This window comes from Ovis aries, chromosome 23 (genome assembly GCF_016772045.2).
Source record: "Ovis aries strain OAR_USU_Benz2616 breed Rambouillet chromosome 23, ARS-UI_Ramb_v3.0, whole genome shotgun sequence".
NCBI lineage: Eukaryota > Metazoa > Chordata > Mammalia > Artiodactyla > Bovidae > Ovis > Ovis aries.
In genome coordinates this window covers 2,766,894-2,791,785 of record NC_056076.1, presented here as the reverse complement: position 1 = coordinate 2,791,785, position 24,892 = coordinate 2,766,894, and the positions used below count along the sequence as shown (strand labels likewise).

Here is a 24,892-nt window from a genome sequence, read left to right as displayed (position 1 = left end):
CAATTCTTTTTCCTAGCTGCACCACAAGGCATGTGGGATCTTAGTTCCCCAACCAGGGATGGAACCGGCGCCTCCACCAGTGAAAATGCCGGGTTTTAACCACTGGACTGTCAAGGAAGTCACCTACTCCAATGCTTTCTGAGAAGAATTCCTCTTTGGCCTGTTCACCTGTCCACAGTGATGACTTGTGAGCACCCTAACTCTACTCTATGGTTGAAAATATTTATTTTTTTAATTTCAATTTTATGCCCTTTCAAGGCTCCTCTTCCCTAATTAAAAGGACTAATTTTGGGGAACTCCAGAAGTGTCCTTGCCATCGGTGCCAAGTCACTTTCTCAATGGAGACTTAAATCCAGCTCACTAACACATTTTAAATTACTGAGTTTTATTCACAACTTTGCTCTTAGACTATTTTAAGTCCTTAATGAGGGCTGCAGTGACTCAGTCTTACGTGGAAATAGAGGTAATGACAATCAGAGCTTTCCAAAGCAGGAGGCGGCAACACTCAACAAAGAATGTTTCATGAAAAAAAAAACAGGTTTCTCTCAATTAATCTGATCAAGCAAACTGTCTCCAGATTCAGAAGCAGTGCTCAAACCTACTCCTGGATGTCAAAACTCTTTGGAGGAAATTATGGCATGATGGGATTTACTGGAAAGGTCACAAAAATCTGAATTCTGATGTCAACTCTGCCACCACAGGTGAACTCACATTCATGAGAACCAGTCTGATCTTTCTATGACTCAATTCCTATGTGTTTCCTCTCATAATTTTAACCAGTCATCCCACCCAGGTTCTATGAGAATTTAAAGTCATTTCAATGTTTGAAGATCTAAGTCATCTTTCGGTGATAAGAAAGGCAAGTATTTTCCAAAGTTAAATGCATTTTTTTAAACAAAAAAAAAAAAGGTTCGTTCACTGCAGATCAAAATAGAGGATTCAAAGCACCCGTTTGCTTTTCCAAAGTATTAATGGTTGTTTCCAAGTTCTCGCCAATCCGTGCCAATGAAACTGTTTTGTGAGTCTTAAATCCATGTAACACTCCTCTCTCCATAAGGGGCATCAGAGATCTAATGCCAGCTAAAGACACTTGCTCCTTGGAAGAAAAGCTATCACAAACCTAGGCAGTGTATTAAAAAGCAGAAACATAACTTTCTCAACAAAGGTCCATATAGTCAAAGCTATGGTTTTTCCAGAAGTCATGTACAGCTATGAGAGTTCAACCATAAAGAAGGCTGAGCGCCGAAGAACGGATGCTTTCGAACTATGGTGCTGGAGAAGACACTTTAGAGTCCCTTGGACAACAAGGAGATCAAACCAGTCAATCCTAAAGGAAATCAACCCTGAATATTCACTGGAAGGAATGATGCTGAAGCTCAAACGCCAATACTTCGGCCACCTGATGCAAAGAACTGACTCACTGGCAAAAGCTATCTGATGCTGGGAAAGATTGAGGGCAGGAGTAGGAGGAGGTAACAGAGGATGAGATGGTGGGATGGCATCACCAACCCAGGAAATAGTGAAGGACAGGGAAGCCTGTTGTGCTGCAGTCCATGGGGTTGCAAAGAGTCAGACATGACTGAGCAACTGAACAACAAGAATATTTAAGGCTGCTATGATATAAAATTGGTATCTTTAGGAGTAAAGATACTGTCCTTCGGGGCTACAAAAAATGACCTGTGCAGACCTACGATGTTCAACATTTTACACCATTGTCATAACATAAAATTTTCTAGTCTCTCAACAAGCTATAATATTCTGTTGTCAACTTGCAAAATTCACTATTGTATATAATCTTGCTATGGAATCATCAGAGGCACCAAATTTCTCAAAATGTAGATTACATATAGAGAAAACACATATAATCTCATTAAGAAGTAAATGATAATCTCTAAACTTTAATGAACCTGAGGGGAAAAAACAGAGTAAATTTCAATTTACAGTGAATGTAATTTGATCTTTCCCACATCTTGACTTTAAAGGCTCTGCTGAATTTGCTTATTACTGGGCATCTCACATCTATCATAATAGATGTGGTGAAGGACAGCTTTTCCAAATATTAAAAATATTCGTCTTCAAAATTATAAAAAATTATTACCAGCTTAGCATTTTATCCAAATGTGCTCCAAAAAGTAGACAAAGTGTTACTGGCATGTGACTAGTAAAATCTATAGTTGTCAACATATTTAAAAAAGAAAAACAAAACTAGTCCTCAAACATGCCACCCAGGGTCACAGTTGGGTTCCCCAGGTCATACATGGCCAACTGCTGTTAGAATCCAGACGATCTCCCAGAATGCAAAGTACAGTTTCAGAGAAAGGAATATTATCTTGCTTCCTCCCACGGGTGAATGACTAAGAAATGAAATGCAAAATATGAGCTGATGCATAATGTGCTATTTTTCATTAATGGGCATGTACATGGGTGCAGATTCAGTAGAGACTGCCCTGCAGCATCAGAGAAACTTTTTACTGCACTTCTACTGACTTTGCATATACCTGAGTGTACCAGACGCTCATACAATACATTGTCTAAACCTGTAATAACTAAACTCTGTTCAAGAGAACTAGCTTCATTTTCAGTACAGGGAAAATGACATACACTGGTGTTGTTTTAAAGAGCTGCACACGGGCGGTTTTCCTCACTACGGAATACAAAAAGCTGAGCTGAAGCACTGGGATTTCCATCATCGCCAATCTTTCCCTAAAAGTAACATCCAGTCAAACCAATTTTCAGGGAGAAAGGAAAACATTCCTGGCTATGGGGAGAAAGTTACAAGCTTGGAACTGAAACATCACCTCCATTTAAAGGAATTACCCAAGACAAAAGTTAATGAAGAAAATACCAAAATGTATAAAATTTATTAAAACATAGAACATGATGGGAATAAAGTTGGCCAGGCATCTTTAAATATTTACATAGCTGCAACTGGGAAAGTAATCTGGTTCCAATTAGCCATCTCTAAACCCAAAGGGTTACTGGAATCCGAGGAGATTAATTATAACTGCACACAATACGAAGGTCCTCTTTCACTCAGCTGTCTGGTGCAAGGAGAGAAGCAGAGGAAAGGGTGTGTGCCCCAGCTGATGGTGAGAAGAGAAGGGCACACCTCGGAGGGGCTCCATCACCCGGTCTTTGCTTAGAAATATCTGATGCTCCAAAGAGACCACGACCTCAACAGCTAGGGTTGATTTATGCAAACACTATAGATAGTCAGCAAACAGGAGCCTCAAGTGGAGCTGACAGGGGCCTGGGTCTGCACCCACCAGCCCATGCTCCAAGTACACACTGGGTACAGACTCTCTGAGTGCAGAGGCACCTGAGTCAGGACTACCCGAGCCTGGAACACCTGGGAAAAGGCAGCAAGTGCAGGGTTACCTGGGGGTAGGGCCACCAAAGGATGAGGCTACCTGAGCACCAAGGATGCTGGGCCACCTGGGGGCAGGGCTACCTGAGCCTTAACCGCCTGGGCATTAATGATGCCTTCGAGGTACGGCAGCAGCCTACTGGATCTGGACTTCCCCAGCTCACCGGTACCTAAGCACAGGGCCATCCACGTCCAAGATAACCTGAGTGAGCCTGCATGAGAACCCGGGCAACGGTTTCCTGGACGCGGGCCACTTGGATATGGGGCGACCCAGCTACAGGGCTACCTGAGCCCAAACCACCTGGACGTGAGATACCCGGGCAAGGACAACCCGGACGCAGGGCTACTGGGACCTGGGCCACCCGAGTCCACCCTACCCGCTCCTGGACCACCCGGGCGCACGGGCTCACCTGCTCCGGGATGGGCCGGGACCTCCTCTCCGCTCTCATCAGCAGCCTCATCAGCGAGGCCCGAGCCCGGGGAGTCGGCGGCGGCGCAGCCCGACCCGGGGCTGCTGGGCTGCGAGGCCGAGTCGCCCTCGCTGAGGGAGCCGCAGCGGGCGCGCGGCGCACGGTCCCCTGGGCCGCCGCGCTCTCGGTCGCGGCGCGCGCGGCGGTGCACCCGCGAGTGCAGCACCATCTGGTGGTACGTGCGGAAGATCTTGCCGCACTCGAAGCACTCGGACGACTTGCCGTGGCCGGCGGGGACGGCGGCGCGGCGGCTGGGGCGCGCGGCAGGCCGGGGATCTGGGGGCCCGGGCGCGGGGTCCCCGGGTGCGCCCACCCTCTTGCGCGGGGGGCCCTGTGCACCCGGCTCAGGCTCGCGCTTGCGCTTCTCCTGGCTCACCAGGATGAACTCGCGTCGCTCCTTGTCGAAGGCCACGTCCCCGGCCAGCGCCTCGTCCCACGCCGCGTACTTGAGGTACTCGGCCGGCTCGGCCACCTTGCCCCGGGTGGCCAGCTGCCAGGCCTGGTAGCTGTTGACCGGGTCCAGCTCGGCCACGCGCCGCCCAGTCTGCCCGCGGGCGGGCGTGCCGGCCGCCGGGCGCAGGTTCAGGCACTGAAGGAAGAGCTGCTGGGAATCGGCAGGGCCAGTCGCTGAGCCCTCCCCAACGGCGGCCCGTGGTTGGCCGGCCTCCACCCGGCGGTGGATGGCGTTGTGCGCGTTCAAGCTGTCCAGGTTCGTAAACAGGTTCCCACACTTAGTGCAGACTTCGTAGAGGCTCAGACCGGCCACGATCACCTCTTCTTGCACCACGTCGTTGATGGTGGCCACGGGCTCCAGCTCGCTCCGGGGCCTGTTTTTGCTCCCCGCCTTCGGGCCATGCGCCTTCATGTGGTTTTTCAGGAACCACGGCTCCTTGAATCTCCGGCCGCAGATGTGGCAGCCGTGGTCGAAGGAGCCCCTGTGCTTCTTCATGTGCGCCTTCAGGAACCAGGTCTGGCTGAAGGCCTGGCCGCACACCTCGCAGGGGAACTCGCCGGGCGGCAGCTCTGGCTTGCCGTTTTCGGCGAAGGCGTCTCCGCGAGGCCCCTGCGCCGCGATGTGATCCTTCTCGACGTGACTGAGCAGGGCCTCCTCACGCAGGGTGGCGTAGCTGCACAGGCGGCACGTGAAGGGCTTGTGCGCCTGCTGCACGTGCCGCGCCAGGTCCTTCTTGCGCTCGAACCTGCTCTCGCAGAAGGCGCACTGCCCCGCCGCCGCACCCTCCGCCTCCTTCCGCGTGCTGCGCAGCAGGATCTTGCCGGTGTCCGCCTGCGTGGCGCCGTTCAGGATGCGGTTGCAGGCCGACGTGCTCTTGGTGGGGCTGGTGCAGCCGCCAAGCCCCTCGGACACGCGCGTCTCGGCCGCCTCAGGCTCGCGGCCCTGGGTGAGCGTGCCTGCGCGGTGCCCGCGGATGTGGATCTTGAGGTTGCCCTTCTGCGCGGCGCGGTGGTCGCAATAGGGGCACTTGTAGGGCTTCTCGCCCGTGTGCTTGCGCATGTGCTGGGACAGTGAGCTCTGGAAGGGGAAGGTCTTGCCGCAGATACAGCAGCTGTAGCTCAGCGCCCTGTCCCCGTCCGCCTCGGGGCTCCGGCTGGCCCTGGGCGGGCTGCGGCCCCCTCTCAGCTCCGCCTCGGCCTCCCGGGAGCGCTCCATTTCGACGGCCGCGGCGGGCACAGCTCCTGGTCACGCGGGCCTGCCTGCCGGAGGGCGCCTTATCTCTCCATGTTCAGGCGAGAAGGTGCTTCCCGCTGCCCCACTGCAGAGGTGCGCCTGCCCCGCGGGCGGGCATGTCCTACCTGGAGAGCATGGCGCTGGCGGCGAGCACCTGGAACAGAAAAGACACAAAGGCCTTAGGAACCAGGCTTCCCGCGCGAACAGCGGCCCCCATAACGTCCGCGGATATATAACGTCTACACGTTGCTTGTTCAGAATTCCATTCCCGGCCTATTTACAGAAAAGCATCCGTCAAAGTTTAAACTGACCAACAAGCAGCTGCTTTCCTTTAAAAGATCAGTCACTAAACAATTAATGTCTGGTAATAACCAAGTGCTAAATCATTAAAATAAATCACTGTAGTTGACTGCGTGCTAAAGTCATTTATCGTCATAGATATCGGTCCATGCGTGCGTGCGTGCGTGGGTGCTAAGTCGCTTCAGTAGTGGCGGACTCTTTGCTACTCCCCGGACTATACCCCGCCAGGCTCCTCTGTCCATGGGACTCTCCAGACAAGAATACTGCAGTGGGTTGCTATGCCCTCCTCCAGGGGATTTTCCCCATCCAAGGATGGAGCCCACATCTCTCATATCTCCTACACTGGCAGGCAAGTTCTTTACCACTAGCACCACCTGGGAAGCCCCAAGGTGGTCCATAAAGGCTGTTAAATATCAGAACCTCCAATTCATGAGAATTAAACATCTGAAACCCAGCCAGAAAAACAAGACTCATGGAACAAGAAAAACTCAGCTGATTAGGGATCATAAAAAGCAACCTATGAATGCACCTGGAAATCAAATGAAAATTTCGAGGATTAAGAATTGTTCCAATCTCCAAACAGTCCTGTAGCCAGTGTTCCTTCCTTCTCTGCTCCTCCCTGCAGTTTGGGGCCACAGAAAGTGAAATGCTATCAGAGTCAAGAGGCTGCTCTGGGGATTCTGCACAGAGACCCCAACCCTGCCGTTCAGGTGTGGGCAGAGCTGACCCCAGAGCTGACTCCAGTTTCCAGGGCGTGAATTTTTCAGGAGATGGCCTTCCCATCTAGGCATGCCCTCACCTGTCAGGTGCTGAGAATCGGGAAAGGACATGAGGAAGCCCCCTGCAAAGCACTCAGACCCCTGGGCACAGGCCGAGCGAACGGTCACAGACAGTGAGACACCTGCCCACTGGGGCCTCGCTTCTACAACCAGGAGCCTCCAAGCTGGCCACAGAGCAAAGAGGACCAACTGTAAGCGCAGCCCCATCCACTCCAGCACAGGCAGGAGAGCCAGCCAGTACCCTGGCTCACCTGGGTCCAAAGGATGCGGCTGGACTGTCCTCCTTTCCATAGGGGGGCGGGGAGGCGATGCTGCCACCTTTGCTGCCAGAGAAATCCACATTTTGTTTTCTAACTACAGCTTTGATGTTTAGTTTCTGATTCCCCAACACCCCCGACCCCCAGCCAAAGACTAGATGCTTCCACTCTAGAAACCCAATGCTAGAGAATATACTTTTCATTTCTTATCTGGGCTTCCTGAAAAACTAGCTTAAAAGCTTCACGCGAAGGTAGCAGGGTCCTGCAATTTACAGGAGAAGTCTTAAGCAGAGTGTTCATGGCGCCCATCAACCAGCACAATAAGCTCTTCTTTCTCTTTTGTTTTCCACTTCTCTGCCCATACCCATCATTCAACACTAAGCTCTGCTGTTGATCCCTCTGAGAATGACCCGGGATATCTCTTTAAAGAACTTAAAAATATTTGGAGGGGGAAAATGGAAAAATGGAAAAACACCATAAGGGTAATGACCACGTAAGCTCAGAACACCATTATCGTTAAGGAAATCATAATGTTAACAAAACTGGCTCCACCACTAAGTGACCCCCTTCCTGAAGCCCACGGTTGACTCACAAAGTTTCTTGCAAACGTTTAAAGAAAGAGTCAAAATGGAATTTCCCACAACTGGCTTTCCTTTGTCAGTGGCCCAATCAACAATCTTCACGATCGTTCTTTTTAGCTGCAAGCAAAAATCGATGCTTAAGACGGGTCATCACTTCTTTTCCCCCAAAAGAAAAGAATGGTGTCGACAGAACTTTCAATGTAAAAATGCACATGGGCGGCAGCCCCAGTTAGAAGATTTAGGAGGACCTTATTGGCCCCATATACCATAGCACTGGGCTTCCCAGGTGGCACTAGTGGTAAGGAACCTGCCTGCCAATGCAGGGGATGTAAGAGACTCAGGTTCGATCCCTGCGTCGGGAAGTTCCCCTGGAGAAGGAAATGGCAGCCCACTCCAGTATTCTTGCCTGGAGAATCCCATGGACAGAGGAGTCTGGCAGGCTGTAGTCTATGTGATCACAAAGAGTCAGACACCACCGAGCAACTGAACCATCCCCAGCCTCCGTGAGCCTGAGGGTTTCAGATGGTTTCTCAGCCCTGGTTGGGGTCTCTGGTAGTGAGCAGTCCTCCTCCAAACACCACCCTGTGAGAAAAGGTTTCAGTAAATACATCCAAGTACCAAACAGCCGCAATTGCACTCTCTCAGGCAAACGCACGCCATGTGCAACTTAGTGCTTCAACTTTTCCTAAAACACATTAACCTAAGATAACTAGCCTTACAAAGCGTGTCAATAAATGTGAGCTTTTTACTCAGACTTTCCGTACTTCTAATAACACAAACGTTAGGAAGCAAGAGGGCAGAGAAAATGCATGTTACGTGTGTTTTAGCTGACACACGACCTGTGTACACACACACATGAAACACAGCCCCATCGGAGTCACATTTTACCCATAAAGAACCACTTTTGTTGTTGTATTACAAAGTTTTTCCAAGGCTGTAATTGGGAACTTGCCAGACAAGCCTGTAATTTAATTGTTTAGGCATGAAAATGGCTTGCTGATTAGGGTTTTAAAATAGATTTCCAGTGCATCATTCCGTGTACGTGGGTGTGTGTGTGTGTTTCTCAAAGGAATGTAACAAACAGTTTGAAGCTACTTTTTAAAAATACTTTATGTAAGTTTCTTTTTGAAAAGGTTAGGCAATTTTATATTTATATAAGTATTTGTATTTATATACTCCTATATTATTTTATGGGCTTCCCAAGTGGCTCAGTGGTAAAGAATCCAACTGCCAAGAGACTCGGGTTCAATCTCTGGGTCAGGAAGATCCTCTACAGAAGGAACTGGCAACCCAATCCAGTATTCTACGGGGGAAATCCCATGGATAGAGGAGCTGGCGGGCTACAGTTCATGGGGTCGTAAAAGAGTTGGACATGACTTAGGGACAAAACAACAATAACAATATTATTTGATAACTACAATAGTAAAAAGTAAAATATTAAAGAAAATATAAATCTGTATTCATAACATAAAAATGCATATCATGGGGATGGGGGAGGGTTTTAAGAGAGGGCAAAATATCAACATCTTGGAAATAAAATACGTCCCTAAACTTTAAGAAACGATCCTGTGGAGGCACAAATAACAAAGCAGCTGGTCGGAATGAATGTATGTGGGGCACTGCCATGCCTTCTCACACCTGCACGGCACAAGTGAAATCGTCGACTTTCTCAAGACTGCTGACACTGGAGCTGGGATACGTTTAATCTGGGGGTAGATGTTTCAGCGAATAAATCACTCCTGTAAGTGAGGACCCTGGGAACTGAGTCTTGGACCAGACACCACGCGGCGAAGTCACTTCCTGCAGGGCTCCCAGCGACCCTGAGAACAGGCTCTGGGACCCAGCGAACCCCGCCCACTCCCCTGCCAACAGCAAGGCCTTTCTGAACAAGCCCTGCGGGCAGGGACCCAGGACACACACCAGAAGGAAACACCCTGTGACCACTGAGCTGTCAGACCTGTAGGAACCAACACGTGACCACAGTCTGTCCGCGTCCCACCCTCATCCAAGGACCTGTCCCCCGGTGGAAGCCCCACTGCGTGGTTGGCGGGCGACTTAGCGAGGGTTTCATCACAGTCCCTGACGGCCGACTGGGCGCCAGGCCACGTTGGGGACCTATGTGCACGAGTAACCAAGCGACAGGCTTGCCTCTGCAGGTCCCAGATGTCGGGAAGGAACACGGAGCCACACGGCAGCTACGGGGCGGGGCAGGCAGCGACGACCTGCCCAGAAAGTCCAGGCAGCCTGGGAGCAGGGGGCTGTGGGCTCAACGGGCCTTCAGAACGAGCCCCTGGCCCCCAGCCAGGAGTGACCCCAACATCCTGCGATCTGGGCCTCTGTTTCACACCTGAACCCACACGCCTGCCTTCCTCTCACACCCACATGGGCCTCCCAGCTGGGGGCCTCTCTCAGACTTCAGCTCATCACAGGTTTTTCACACCAGGAAGATGAGGCCCAGACTCCCCCCAGTGGGCTCCTAAGGGCCTGAACCCCAACTGCTGCGGTCCCTGGGCTCTCAGCCAGTGACTGTGCCTGCCCCACCCCCTGCTGCACACCTGCTCACTCCCACCTCTGGGCCCTCAGGCGTGCGGGTCCTACGCACTGTCCTGTATTCTCACACAGTAAGCTCAGCCCTGACTCAACAGGAAATCTCGCCAGGTTCTGCTCTGTGAAGTTAACCAACACAAAGCTTTATATTCATTTCTCCCAAAACCATCAAAATCTGTTCTATCAAAGTCGCATCCTGAGAAAGGAATCAGAGACCCATGCAACACAGAACTCTGTTCAATGTCATGTGCCAGCCTGGGTGGGAGGGGGGTTTGGGGGAGAATGTGTACATGTATATGTGTGGCTGGGTCCCTTCACTGCTCACTTGAGACTACCACAGCGTTTGTTAACTGGCTACGCACGCATGCATGCTAAATCGCTTCAGTTGTGTTTGACTCTCTGCAGTCTTATGGACTGTAGCCCACCAGGTTCCCAAGACCATGTGGATTCTCCGGGCAAGAATACTGGAGTGGGCTGCCATGCCCTCCTCCAGGGGATCTTCCCGACCCGGGGATCGAACTCAAATCTTAATTCCCCTACACTGGCAAGCAGGTTATTTACCACTAGCGCCATCTTGGAAGCTTCTAATAGGCTTTAACCCCATGCAAAATAAGAAGTTTCAAGTTTGGGGGTGGGGGTGGGGAAAAGATGCGCGTTTCTTTAAAGGGACTCAAACCAGACTCCAGACCTGGGGCTGCAGGAAGAAGGGCGCTTCCTGTCCTGGGTCTGGGCTGCTCTCTGGACAGAGGCAAAGCTGCCGCTCCAGCTGCTGCGAACTAGGTCCCTTCAGTCCGGGTTAACCACGTGGTGACGCTAAGAGCCAGCTCGGCTGCGGGCGCCCTGTGGTCTCCCTTCCCTTCCTCTCCGGGGGTCACCTTGGGGGTTGGGGGCTTCCGGGAGGCGGAAGGACAGGGCAGGGCTCACGGCTGGGGGCCACTGGGGAGGCGCTGGTGGAGAAAGTGGAAACAGGAGTCGGTGCTGAGGGTAAGATGCCCTCACGAAGGAGACAGCTCGGGGCAGACAGGCAGGCCGCTCAGGATACTGACGGTATTCTGGCTCCGGAAGGCAGTCACCCAGCTCCCAGGGCGGCCTCCGGGGCGTCCAGAGCGGCTGGGCCCGTGGGTCTCAGAGACGCCACCTATCCTGCAGCGGACAGTGCGGGGCCTTCCCCGCGAGCCTGGGGCGTTAGAGCCGGGAGTGAGCATGCCCCACTGACAGCCCGCACGGGCTCCTCTACCGCGGAGACAGAAGGCCCTTCTCTGAGCGACCGCGGAGGGCCCCGTCCCGACGACGAGGGGTCCTCTCCCCAGGCGCCCGTCTGCGCCCGAGGAACAATCCGGGCTTATCGCCTCCAGCCCGGGTCCGGGCAGCCCGTGAAGCGGCGCATTCACCGCCCGGCGCGAGGGCCTCGGGCCGCCTGGCTCAGGCCGGTCAATGGTCCATTATGAGCGAGCTCCAAACACAAGGCGGAGCGGAGGCGGCGACCCCGAGAATCGGGGCATTCACCGGGGAGCCCGCTGGCCTCCCCCAGCGGAGGAGGACACTGACGTCCCAGCGCCTGGGGGACGCTCCCCTGCACCCGGCAGCCAGACAGCAACATGCTCGGACTTTTCTGCCAAAAGCACTCGTGTTAAAGGTAAACCTGCAAAATGCTTTGTTCGGAACACGAGGTGACCTGACCGGGCCACAGACACGATGCTGATAAAAGTCCATCTTCCCAAACAAAGCTTTCCTTTAGATTTGGCAGCCCCAAAAAAAACCAATGTGAGCGCCAACGCAAACCCCCACATCTATGATAAGGGTTTATTTACTAAACTCTGCGGTCACTTAAAAACAAGACTCGCTTCTATTCTTGTACCTCAGGCCACAGCTTCGAAATCTTCCACCCATTCACGCGGAAATGCAGAGGAGACCTCAGCGTCATTCCACAAGTAGGGTATCTTTGATGAGGCTGTTTACCACAATGTGTCAAAAACCCAGTACATTCCTGGTTGAGCAGACAGAGATGCCATCTTTGCCTCCAGAGACAAGAACATCCCCTAACAGTAAAGACAGCCTACCAAGACCCTTGCTAAAGGAAATATAAATTACTGTGAACATATAAGCTGCCCACATGTCCTTTTACTAAAATATAAAAACTCGCAGTCAGCTCCGACCTTACAGGGGAACAACAAAAGCAGATGAATCCACAATATAATTATTGATTACATTCAGAAAAGGCCCAGAATAAACATGGAAGGACGTGTGGATATTCTTTCCTGGCCGTTAGTAAAGCATCCTGGAAAACCCAAAACAGTTACGCCTGAGAAAGAGGCATCCACATGAAAATAAAGATGGTGGATGTTTTTTTATTTTAATCTCGAAACAGGCGTCCTTTTACTTGCTTTTTCTGCTACTCTCTAAATTGAATCCACTGAAGCTTTTTATTTACTAGTTCCCAAGTCTCATATTAAATAGTGGCCTTAGCAATCTATTTGTCCTCTAAAAAGGAAACTTCATAAAACTGGAAAAAAGGGGGGGAGGGGAGGGAGAAAAGTCTCTGGAGCTGGAGGCTGCTCTGCAGTCTCCTGCAGATAGGGGTCCTGCCGCAGCCCCAAGTCCACCACAAAGAGCTGGCGATCTGGCGGTAAACCCAGCTTCCTGGAGGGCCCCGCACGGCTGAGTAGTTAATGATCTTGTCAACATTTCCAATAAGAGCCGGGCTTCCAGGAGCTCAGAACTGTATCTCCCCCAAGCTGGGCGGCTCCCCGAAATCTGTCGTCACCCAAGGGCTTTATAAAAAAAATACAGGAAAATCACTCGCTATTCAGTTCGGCAACCACAAAAGCACAAGTTTTTTACTTTCACTCTTTTTCCATCCTGCACTGAGACGATGAAAGGCAACATTTCCACTAATCCAGAAACACTGGAAACTCAGGGATACCGAGAAAATGAGGACGCATCAGTTTCTTTTTTAAAACAAACATGGAAGACCAGACGGCCTTAGACAAATGGCAGGGAAAATCCTCTTTAGAGGTCTTTACTCAGGCAAACCTCAAACGTGTAGAAACTGCGGCCAATTTGGTGTCCAATTTTAGTTTTTTTTTAGAAATTAATCAGTGGTGAAAACAAAACAGTCATAGGCAGACACATTGTATTTTCTTACTATGGAACACTTTCTGGTCTAATGACACACCTTTTTGAAACACCTATTAACTCATTGTATAATAAATACCTTTTAACTGAAATTTGCTTCTAGAAATAAACTGCATCCTATTTCATGTAAATCAACAGCAAAGGGCAATATCTGCCCCCAACACACGCATACTGACCTGCTGTCAAGCCTTTTACTTAAAACCAGCATTTCTCTCCCAGTATAAGAAAACAGATCACCATTAATACCTCTCAAATATTATCTCATTCTCCCGTGCTTTTGTGAAAGCACCTGGAAGTCCCCACCACCGAATGAGTAAAAGAAAGAACTGAGCCCAAGAATACAGAGGGAGATGACTTCGTGCAGTAAGCCATAAACCATCCTGTTAAACATTACCTCCCGGGATAGTTCTGTGAGCACAGAACTCAGCCCCAGAAATGCCTTGTGAGGAGCACACGGCAGATAAATAATTCTAAGCAACAGCTCACAACCATTTTCTGTAAGGACACACTGAATTGAGTCTATTTTGGCAGGACAGCAGAAAGGCATCTCATGCGAGAAGTTATTTAAGATTCTGTTTACCACTGTACCGACACTAATCGATACTGTAAGAGGGTCAGAATTATAAAAGGACAAGTGAGTGAGTGATAGTTGCCCAGCTGTGCCCGACTCCGCGACCCCATAGGCTGCAGCCCACCAGGCTCCTCTGTCCCTGGAATTCTCCAGGCAAGAATACTGCAGTGGGTCGCCATTTCCTTCTCCAACAAAAGGACAAATCCTTTCCCAAATGCTTTCCTATATAAAGTGCATATACCATAACCAGATTAAGTTTTTCAGACCCACGACTACCAACAACTACTGTAACATGACCTGGTTTATCACTAACCCAAGCAGCTGGATATTCCAGCCTCTTAAGGAGAGTGATCTATCAGAGAATGTTTACAAAGCACAATTCTTGACAAGAACATGATGTCACATGGCTGTAGGACGTATCCTCCTTCCTGTCTAAAAATACACTTTCAAGTACAGTTAATGACACCTCGCTGCAAGTTCTGAATTCTGCAGATAAAAGACTGCCTATACTTTCCCTGCAAGGATAAAAGAACAAACAAACAAAAATCCACTTTCAGCCCCCACAATTACATTATTGTGTGATTCAGCGACTAAAGTTAAGAAAATTCTGCACAAGGTCATAGATGAACTTGCAGAAATGAGGATGGAAGTGTTTTTCCTAAGTTGAAGCATCTTACCCAGCATCAGCTTTTGGAAACAGTAAATATAAAATACAACCAAGTTTTTCCTTTTTTTTTTTTTTAATTTCAGAGCTCCCAGCCCCACCCCATTGGCCCCTGGAGAGAAATGGTATCGAACCTGAAGTGGAGTCTCTCCACTGGCAGTCGAGCCTGAATATTTGGGAAGAGCTGTGCCTCTAGGCTCAGGACAGGCCTGCGGTGAACAGAGAGGCAGCAAGGGGCAGAGCAGGTGCTGCAAACATTTTCCAGAATCCCAGAGGCCAAGATCCCTAATCAGCGACCACGGCCAGATCGTCTGTCTGGTTCCGGCTCAAAATCGGGTCCACACTGAAGGGTGCTGGGGGTGCCCCCTATCTCTCTTCACTCCCCACCTCCACTCGCTACTACACATCAGACCCCAGACGCCCTTTCTCGACGGGGTCTTTCTCTGTTCAGAGAGGTGCTGTAAGCTGCCCAGACCAGGTGAAGGGTCACGTGGGCACTGGTGGCAGACGACCCAAAGCCAGGCCAGCGGCTGCTGGGCAGTCAGGGGCTGCGTCCAGGTGATGGACACCCTGGTCCAGGAAAAGTTACACAGGCCTGGGAAAGAAAATAGCAGGACCTGTGTGTCCTGCCCATGCAATTCAAAACAAAATGTAATCGCCCTAAAGTACACATTTCCAACTCAACCATCTAAATGAGCTTCTGTCACATTACGTGATAAACACAACTAATGATCAGAAGCCACCCTGACCTCCCAAGCAGACTGGGCGCAAGGGTGACTAACAAATTCTGTCCAGCTCGAGGAGCAAGCAGGTCCCCTCAACTTGAGATACCTTCACTTCACAGGGCTCCCCAGTCCCGGAGGAAGATGCTGTGTCTTCCCACCCCTCCTCGCCTGAGTGGCAGGTGCTTCCTCCACCCTCACTCCAAACCAGCCTCGGTCCAGTGGAACCCGTCCACCCTCCTGAGCCCGTGACCAGCAGCTGGGGATCCACCGACGGGGATCCAAATCCGAGTCTGAACCATTGCCAGGGACTCGCTGGCAAGAGAAGTGAGCAAACCTGGGGCCTCGCTCAATGATGGGCCCAGAGCTCCAGCCCCTTCCGATCCCCAAGCAACCCAATTCAAGCTGGTGAGTCCCAGCATCGAAGGCCAACGGACGCCTGCCGCCAGGTCACAGATACTGACCTGTTCTTCAGTGGCCTTCTGGGCACCACCACTCCCCCAAACAGGAGCCCATCCCCGGACAGCGGTTGCAGTAAAGCAAGAGCTGTGATTCCCATACCACCTAATCCATGGTATATGATTGCCTCCACTCACGAGGTATCATTGCCTTGCCCCTTGCCTTTCTGGAAGCCATGAAGAGGGCAGAATGGACTTTCACCATCTGACTCCTCAGTGATGTTTCTGGCACAAAACTGGACACTGGTCACCACCACCAAGGCCCCTGCTGCAGGGGGGCGGTGGGACACTCCTCTGGGAACTGTGGCTGCTCCCCCACCTCTCAGGACCACGCCCGCTGGAAAGCAGAACCATCCATCCCACATGCGGGCAAGTGAAGGAGGCCTGGGGCAGGGCGGGGGTGCAGTCAGAGGGGTCAGCATCTCACGTGCCTGGACCCACGCCTTTGAGAAGCCCTGTGTAACGTGGCCTTTAGAGGAGAGTCATCTGCCACCCACAGCTTCTGCAGTTGTGAGAAATTCATCCTTGGTGTTAGTCACTCAGTCCTGTCTGACTCTTTGTGACCCCATGAACTGTAGCCCACCAGGATCCTCTTTTCCAGGCAAGAACACTAGGGTAGGTAGCCATTCCTTTTTCCAGAAGATCTTCCCAACTCAGGGATCAAACCTGGGTCTCTCGCACTGCAGGCAGATTCTTTCTTTACCATTGAGCCACCAGGGACTCTTGTCTCACAAACGTAAAATAGAAGTGTCCACAAGGTCCTTGAGCCAGTGCCTGGGACCTCGTAGGCTCTCAGCGAACTCAGGTCCCTTCTTTCCAACCCAAATCCAAGATTCGGTAACAATGTAAAACTCAAGGTCGAAGCAAAGAATCCGACACAACTTAGAGACTAAACAACAGCAGCGAGGTGGAGGCACATGGAAACCAAGGCCACCGCACAGAGGCCGGGTCTGAACCCACATTCCGGGTCTGGGGGCTCAGGCAGCCTCGAGATGTTTGCTGCGGGCCCACCTGGGCCAGCCGGGCCACCAGGTGGCGCTCACACCTGGGCAAGTGGCTGGCTCACACAGACATCAGTACCTGCGAGTCAGGATGCTGGCCTCAGTCCCTGGGGCGGACGGCTGCTCAAAGAAATGCTTCTGCTGCTTCCTCCTTTGACACTGAAAACCCGGTGATTTCCCCAAATCCAGAGAGAAACTGGATAGTGTTAGTCGCTCAGTTGTGTCTGACTCTTTGAGACCCCATGGACTCCACCAGGCTCCTCTGTCCATGGGATTTTCCAGGCAAGCATACTAGAGTGGGTATCTATTCCCTTCTCCAGGGGATCTTCCAGACCCAGGGATCAAACCCAGGTCTCCCATATTGCAAGTAAATCCTTCACTGTTTTGAGCCACATCTGCGCTTGCCCTTTTTGCCCTATTTTGCATCATATCTTTCAGATTAGAATCAAAGTTAGTATTTTCCTTTGGGCTTCTAAACGTTTTTCTGAGCATTTCCATCATGGCAGGGCTGTTCAGGCTTCCCTGGCACTGGGGAGCCTGCCGTGGCCACATGGAGTCATGCGGTCACACGCACGCCCATCGCCACGCCAGGCACTGCTTGCGATCCTCCCAGACGAGCAACATCCCCTGCAGTTTCCATTCTTCAAAGCCAGAGTCTCCTTCACAGCAAACCATCTCATGACTTTACACACAGGACAACATACACAATTACTGGCGAAAGAAGAAGAGTCACCACCACAGTCTCCTTAACTGCAAGTCCAGCGTACTTGGTCATCTAGAATGTCTGCTCTGGTGAAAACCCCAAAGCCACAAAGGCCTGAGTCCACACATGTGTCCCCGCGGCACACAGGGTGCAGAGAAAGATGCACAGCCCTGCTCATTAAAGACCACCCATCACAACCAAAAATGGAAATAGGGACATCCCAGAGTTTGTAACTAGTTGATCACATCATTGCTTTCGGCACTGAGATGGCTCCTCTGTGCCTCTTTAAAGCCCTCTGCCCAAAAATACTGTCCCAGGAGCAGCAAGCTGCACAAATGTGAGCAGAAGAAAATCTTACTCATATGCAAACTAACATCCTTCCTGCAAGGCTTTCCTAGACAGTAAAACTGAGAGTCCTCAACCTCTCCGCTTGCACCACGCTCTCTCTGCAGAGCTGCTTACCCAGCTGTCTCTCAGGGAGAGATTCCTGCAGAGTTGTGCTGGAATTCACCCTCTGATCCTTCGGTCCTAACAAAAACAGAGGTGACCACAGGGCTTCACCACGAGGTGTTTGTGCTCGGTTACTTTTCTATTTACCGTCAGACTCCTTTGAACACATTTCCAGTTAAGCTGGGAAGAGCGGTCCCATGCCAAGGTCAAAGTAACACCGGGTCTTATTAGCCTGTCCTCAATCCGCAACTGCGAAAGAGAAGTCCAACGGATTAAACAGGAAGGAATGTTCGCGGAACCAAATCTGACTTTCCCAGAGGGTGGAGGTGACGCTGGTGCTCGGGGGAAGACACCCCCAGCCTCTCAGAGTCTGAAATGACCAGAAGTCGGTATTAAAGTAATTACCTTTTTAAAAAACGTTTTCTATTGCTTTTCAATAAGAAAGAAGCAAAGTGCTGTGCCTCTCAAAAGCCCTCTGCCCAAAAATACTGTCCCAGGAGCAACAAGCTGCACAAATGTGGGCAAAAAAATCCTACTCATATGCAAATATCCTTCCCGCAAGGCTTCCCAGACAGTGAAACTGAGAGTCCTCAACCTCTCCACTCGCACCATGCTCTGCAGGGCCTTTTGTTTCATGGGCTTCCCTGGTGAATCAGACCGTAAATGTGAGAGACCCAGGTTCGATCTCTGGGTCAAGAATATTCCCTGGAAAATGAAATGGCAACCCACTCCAGTATTCTTGCCTGGGAAATCCCATGGACAGAGAAGGCTGGCAGACTACAGTTCATGGGGTGGCAAAGAGACGGACGCGACTGAGCAACTCACACATTTTCTTCGGTTTCAAAATCTTGACCGTCCGTCAATGCCGGCTGTCAGCGCATGGCCAGCAAAGACCCGCTGTGCAGCTTCCCGAGCCCCACACACTGCACCCTGAGGGGCTCATCCTGGACTGCGGATCTCGGGGTGGCACCTCCAGGCTGCCCGGCCCTGGCGATCGGTGCTAACAAAGCAGAGCACTGGGGCGGGGTTCCAACTGAGGTGTGCTAGTGATCCCACCCGTTCCACCCCCCCCCCCACCCAGAAAGTCCTGCCGGACATATCTTACAGCGAGCTACAAGAACAGCTCTTGCAAACATCTTTTAAAGTCTAAAATGAAGTATTTCTGCTGCATGAGCCACAAGCAGTGCGTGGAAGTCTAGCTTCTCCATCATAAATTAAACACACTCTTTGATAAATGACAAAGACGGGCAGAGATCCCCGGAAATCGGAGCTCGTGGTAATTTCCCTTTCTTCACTCGCTCAGGTGACATGGTCTCATCTCTAGGCTTAGCTGGAAGACACAGGTCCCTCCCAACAACGAGGACGTGAGCACCACTGGTGTGGCCCAGCCAAGCACACGATGGACCCACCTCTGCATAGCCAAGGTCCTTGCTGCCTCTTTCCCAGATCTTCCTGGGGGGCACCTGCTCCCCCATACCGGGAGGCTGTCACTGAGTGGACAGGCCAGAACAGCTAACATGTTTTGAGTGCTTGCCAGGCGCCAGGTGATGAGCATATTCCACCCATCAACCCATCTCCCCTGCGAAGGAATTATGGTCATCCTGGCCACTTTATGAATAAGACAAGTGAGGACACAGAGAGGGCCAGCACCTGGCTAAGGTCACACAGCACGGAGGTGGCCGGGCAGGGAGGCCAAGTGTCTTGCTCTGACAAGGGAGAAACAGAAGCTAGAGCTCCATGCTCGGATATTTAAGAGGCCACCTCGGAAATAAAGACGGCAGAATGCAGCAGATGAAAGGGAGAAGAGAAACCGGCGGGAAGGCAAAGGCCAAGGGAGGACCAGGCAGGGAGAAGCTTCTAGATCTAGAGGCACGTGATGTGCTGGAGCACGCAGGGAGGACTGCAGAGACCCCGGTCCCGCCCACGCCCCCGTGCCCACCGCACCCCGATCCAAGCTGCAGGAGCGCAGAGGCTCTTTGGATTAAAAACACCCAGGTTTCCAACCACTGCTCTTCTGACTTTCCTCGTCCCCAGTGACTTGTCTGAGCATTGCTGGAAATTGCCGAGGTCCCTTGGGAGCGAATATTAATTCGAGCTCCCGCTGTTTCTTGATGTGGGGTATTAATTACATTAATCAGGGTTGGGGTCCAGCCGAAGACAGGACAGCACGTGACCGTGCGGCTGCCTCCCCGTGCGACTCGGGGCCGTGACGTCACCCGGGGACACGCCTCCCCCAGGCTCCTCCTGCATTTGTGCCTCTGTGCCCACGTGTCTCCCCATGCAGCCCAGACCATCTAGGCTCCCACACCACGATGACCACGTGCGCACACAGGCCCTTCTCGCACACACTTCACCCCACAGGCCCTGGGACATGGGGGGAGGATCTGGAAGAGAGCCCTGCCCGGTGGGTCAAGTCAGACCCAGGTGTCCGAGCCTGTGGAGGGCAGGGGGCCACCCTGGGCACATGGTCGGCTCCAGGGGACATGGGCGGAGGAGGGCTCCAGCAGATGCGGAGGAGATGTTGAGGCAGACCTGGAAGGCAGAGGGGACTTTCCGGGTTCATAGCCCACGTCTAGGGAACAGAGCTGGTGAGGTGGGCCTGGCCGGGAAGCAGGCCCCAGGGGGTGGGAGGACCGGGGGGACAAGTGGACAGAGAAGGCCAAGGTGACGGAAGTCCTCACCGTGAGGGTGACCTCAGTCACACTCCCAAGGACACAGAAAGCTATGTCCTGTGGCCGGGGAAGCCGACTGGGGACCTGCAGCGCCTGGCCCAAGGGCCCGCAGCAACACGAGGACGGGGCTGACGGGGCAGGGGCTGAGGACGAGATTTCCAAAGGAGAGACTAAAAGAGAAGCCAGGACAGGGCTTGCCAGAGGCTTGACCTGAGGCCTTGGTGTTCAGGACGCAGAGTCCATCAGAGGCACCCTTGGGTCTCAAGGAGCATCACCTGGAGCCCAGGGCCGGAAGAGCATGAACAGGTGGTCCCATTTCTCTGCCTCAGATAACAACTGCCTCCCACCAGATCTCCTGCCAGCTCACCTCCCCTCCGCCCACTGAGCACCGGGGGCAGGGGTGACCATTTTCCCCACTGGCTGCAGGTGACAACCGGCTCAGAAGCAAGTGCTGCTCAGGGGACGCGAAGCCAGGCTCTGGTCCCCATTCTGACTGTGATCTTGAGAAAGACATGACATGTCAAATCAACTTACAGTCTGAGCCTCAAAAGCCTTTGGCAATCCGCATAGACAGCCTCGTTTTCAAAGCAGAAGTTTAGTAATTTCCTGCATCTGTAGACACGTTCAAACTGTCAGTACGTTCAATTCCTGTTTTTTTTCTGTTACCAGACAAAGGCATTTCCATGGATAGGGCAGCCACGTGCATCAAAGCCCCTCAAGGCAGCTCTGTTCAATGAAGGAGTGAATGCGGGGCAGTTTGAGTGCTTCTGACCACCGCCTGGTCGCTTCTTGCTTCCTCAGTCACGCAGGGACAGCCCACCCACAGCCTGGTCCAGACTTGTACTTGGAGAACGAGGGGACACCCTAAGGGACCCTGGATTTGCGGGAACAGAGCCCCATCCACACCCATCCGCACACAGGGTGCCCAGCACCCCTTCCAGATATGCAGACGGGCACCTGGAGGGGGCCTCCCGGCACACCTGCGACAACATGAAAGTGAGGCGTGCGCTCCTGGACGAGAAAGGGCAAGAAATGAGCCATCAACCTCTGCTCCCCACTTTTGCAGAAGTGTGTTCATTTACCTGAAATTAGAGACACCAGGACTAAGGCTGGCAGTGTCCCCTGTGTGTGATGAGGAGCAGATACACGTCCACTTAATGAGAGATATACCCAAACTAGCTATTTGTGTGACACAAACTCTCACTTGGGGGGAATAAATGGAAATGCTGATCCATCCTCCCCTGTTAACGATCAGGATTACTCCTCGAAGAAGGGCCTGGGCAGGGCCCTTCCTGTGCTCCTTCCCATTCTCGATGCCTCCCCAGCCACGAGGGACCTGGGCCGTCACACGACTAAGGAGGAATGCTGAACGAGAACTTCCAGGTCTCAAGCCTCCAACCTCCCCTGTCGGTTTGAGAAGCATTTAAAGTTCGTTCTTGAAGAGTTTTTCTTGAAGCTACAGTCTTTGCACCAGTTTAGCTCTGTCTGCCTGAACACAAATAGCTGATGTAGTCAAGTCAGGCTGTGTGCAGAGTTCCCTCGCCTGCTAAGAGAGGTTTTGCCTTCTCCCGGCAAAATGTAAAATTAGTAAACCGTGCCGCACGGTGAGGTCACCAGCCCAAAATTACACCCAAACTTATTATTATTAAGGATTTGGTGTCCTGTTTTTCTATTGCTAAGAAAGTTACACTCATTATAGCTTTATATTTAGAGGGCTTTTTAAAAATAAGTTTGAGAACGGATCTATGAATGTCTGTATTGTACAGAGTCAGACAGTTACAAGAAAGTACTCATGATTTTAGCTTACATATTTTCCCTTCGACATTGAAAGAACCAAAAATCTAGTAACAGTTTCCACTACTGCATTTAGGGGAAAAGTGCTTTCTTTCAATGTAAGAAGAAACTAAATAAAATTATTGGGTTGGGCCAAGGGAGGAGATTCACATTTTAGATAAAAGGGATTTGGGTAACTTTTGTCTCCTGACCACAAAACTTTAATATTTTTAAAAATATAATCTTCATGCTGGGATTAAACAGAGAGTTCATTTTCTCTTTTTATCATCTTCCCAAATCCTGAATTCTGAAAGGTTAAGTCACACTGTACTTAGAAAAACACACATATTTGCCTTATGTTCCTATCAAGTAATATTCACTAATTTAAAAACCAATGTAAGCACTGAGTACATTTAAAAATCGTTAAAATGGTAAACACTACACACACATACACATTATATATATTTTACCACAATAAAAAATGCAAAATGTAGATTTTAAATGTTTAAAATAATTTAAAATGTTTTAATACTGTACTCCCTTAAAAGTCATAACGCAAAACATAAATGAACAATATTTATAGCCATCATGAGGTCAATAATCAACTCTTAAAATTACATAAAATCTGTTGGGCTGGGAACAGTATTATCCCAAGCGAGGATTAGACCTTGCGATGTCAGAGGTCATTGCTAGAATCCACCAACTGTTTAGAAAAGTTTTCCTCTAGATGAGGCAGCCAATTTTCATGCCAAATTTGGAACAGCCCGTCTCTAAATTCCCTGTTACACTTCATGTGCTCTGCTGAACTCTGTGGGCCAAAGACTGACAGAAAAGTGTCCCTTTCCACCACCCCACCACCCCCACCAACAATTTTAACTTAGCTCTGGAGCAAGTCAAGAGTTTTCAGAATACAATTTGAATTCGAATACAGAAAGAAGAGCTCCATTAAGGGTACATTTCTATCCAACACAAACATGCCTCCACACAGTGACTCTTTTTGCACTAACAGCTTGAGAAATTCCAAGTTCAAGTTATCTTAGATGCAGCACTTAACTGACACCGTGTGGTGTTTGATCCAAGGAGCCCTTTTATAAATCAGCTTTGGAATGTCCCACTTCTTCCTGACTCGAAATTCCATACGAATCCTATTCTGTGCTCTCTGGTTTATTCTGAGAATTTTAATCCACTTCATTTTTTGTAACAAATATTTTACAACCATCCTCAGCCAAAAGCCCTGAAGTTCTGACCTAATTCACATTAAGAACTTCTTATCTGTGATTTTATATAAATCCTACACACTGCATAGCTCACCCTACCCCTGACAATGCTTCCATAAAGTTCAATAAACCTGATCTTTTAAATTCCTTTTATATTCCTTTCTCCTTCTTAAGTAATTTTCTTAAAAAGTATTTTTCTAAGCTGATTAATTAAAAGACAACTTTCAAATGCCTTATCCTACCCACATCAAAGACATGAATTGCAGTCTCTCTCACCAACCTATGGGCCAGAACAAATCAGAAACAGATAAAAAACATTACTGCTATTAAGAACTTTCAAAGAATAATTTTACCAGTATGCACAATGTATCAGCAGTTCAGAAGTTACGACATTCATCAAACCCTCAACCTCCTGCACTTAGAAGGCAGATATCCTCTACCACCAGTGTCCTGGCGCTAAAGGAGAGAAGGCCGGACTGTACCCTCCAGCCAACACCTGGCAAGAGGTGGGAGCCAGGGCTCTCAGGGGTTCCTGGGCGGGGTGCTCCTTCTCTGCACTGGGAGGTGTGGCCTCTGCCCCAGTAGGCGTGGTCTCTGTAAGAGAGGCATGGCCCCTGCACTGGGAAGCGGGGACACGACTGGGAGGCGTGGCCTCTGTGCTGGGAGGTGTGGTCTCTGCACCGGGGGCGTGGCCTATGCGCCAGGGGGCGTGGCCTATGCTCCTGGAGGCGTGGCCTCTGCACCAGGAGGCGTGGCCTCTGCACTGGGGAGCAGGGACACCACTGGGAAGCGTGGCCTCTGTGCTGAGAGGTATGGTCTCTGCACCGGGAGGTGTGGCCTCTGCACCAGGAGGCATGGCCTCTGCAGCAGGGGGCATGGCCTCTGCGTCAGGACTCGTGGTCTCTGTACGAGAGGCGTGGCCTCTGCACTTCTCTGGCCCTCACTGTGCCGGTGTGTGGAGAGGGTGCTCTGTAACCTGCCCGTTTCTGAGGAAGAAGGGGGAACACCAAGTGTTTCTGGGACCCGGCAGGCCCAAGCCGCTGCTGTCCGAGCACTCTCGCAAGAGCAGTCAGGCCACTTCCCGCACATGTGATGGCCTCACACAGCTGTGTGGTGTAACTGGACAGTGATCCTGGCCCAGTGGGGCCCGGGCCCACACGCACCACGTCTAAACTGGGCCTCCCTCCATCTCCCACCTGCCCAATCCATCACCACGTCCTCAGGACCCCACCCTCCAAAACCTCTCTCCAGTCTTATGGTCACTGGTCTGCCCTGAGTACCACCCTCCCTGAGCACTGCCCTGCACCATCTTCTGAAAATGGACCCCTCTCAGTCCCCCGCTCTGGTGAGCACTCTGCTGCAGACACCGAACGGTCATCCAGAACCCATCACCTCATAACTGGTGAGAGCCCAGCGTCCTCAAGATCACTCATAGCCCTTAAAGACCTCTCAGATGCCACCTACTGTCCTCACACTCGTATGTGTACACACACACATACACACACACATGCACACACATGCACCCACATGCCCTCCAG

At 51.1% G+C, this 24,892-nt stretch overlaps 1 protein-coding gene across 9 annotated transcripts in view; it reads right to left on the bottom strand.

Annotated features, from left to right (window-relative positions):
• ZNF516 (zinc finger protein 516) overlaps positions 1-24,892 on the bottom strand; it is a 108,818-nt gene that overhangs the window by 58,307 nt on the left and 25,619 nt on the right. For 8 of the 9 annotated variants that reach the window (XM_060405505.1, XM_060405500.1, XM_060405501.1 and 5 more), the window contains one exon: positions 3,778-5,678. In XM_060405505.1, the coding sequence (XP_060261488.1) occupies positions 3,778-5,506 (1,729 nt within the window). In that variant the 5' untranslated portion in view covers positions 5,507-5,678. Of the gene's footprint in view, positions 1-3,777; positions 5,679-6,854; positions 11,082-24,892 lie in introns of those variants that run through there. The other variant, XM_060405504.1, reaches the window with a different exon arrangement.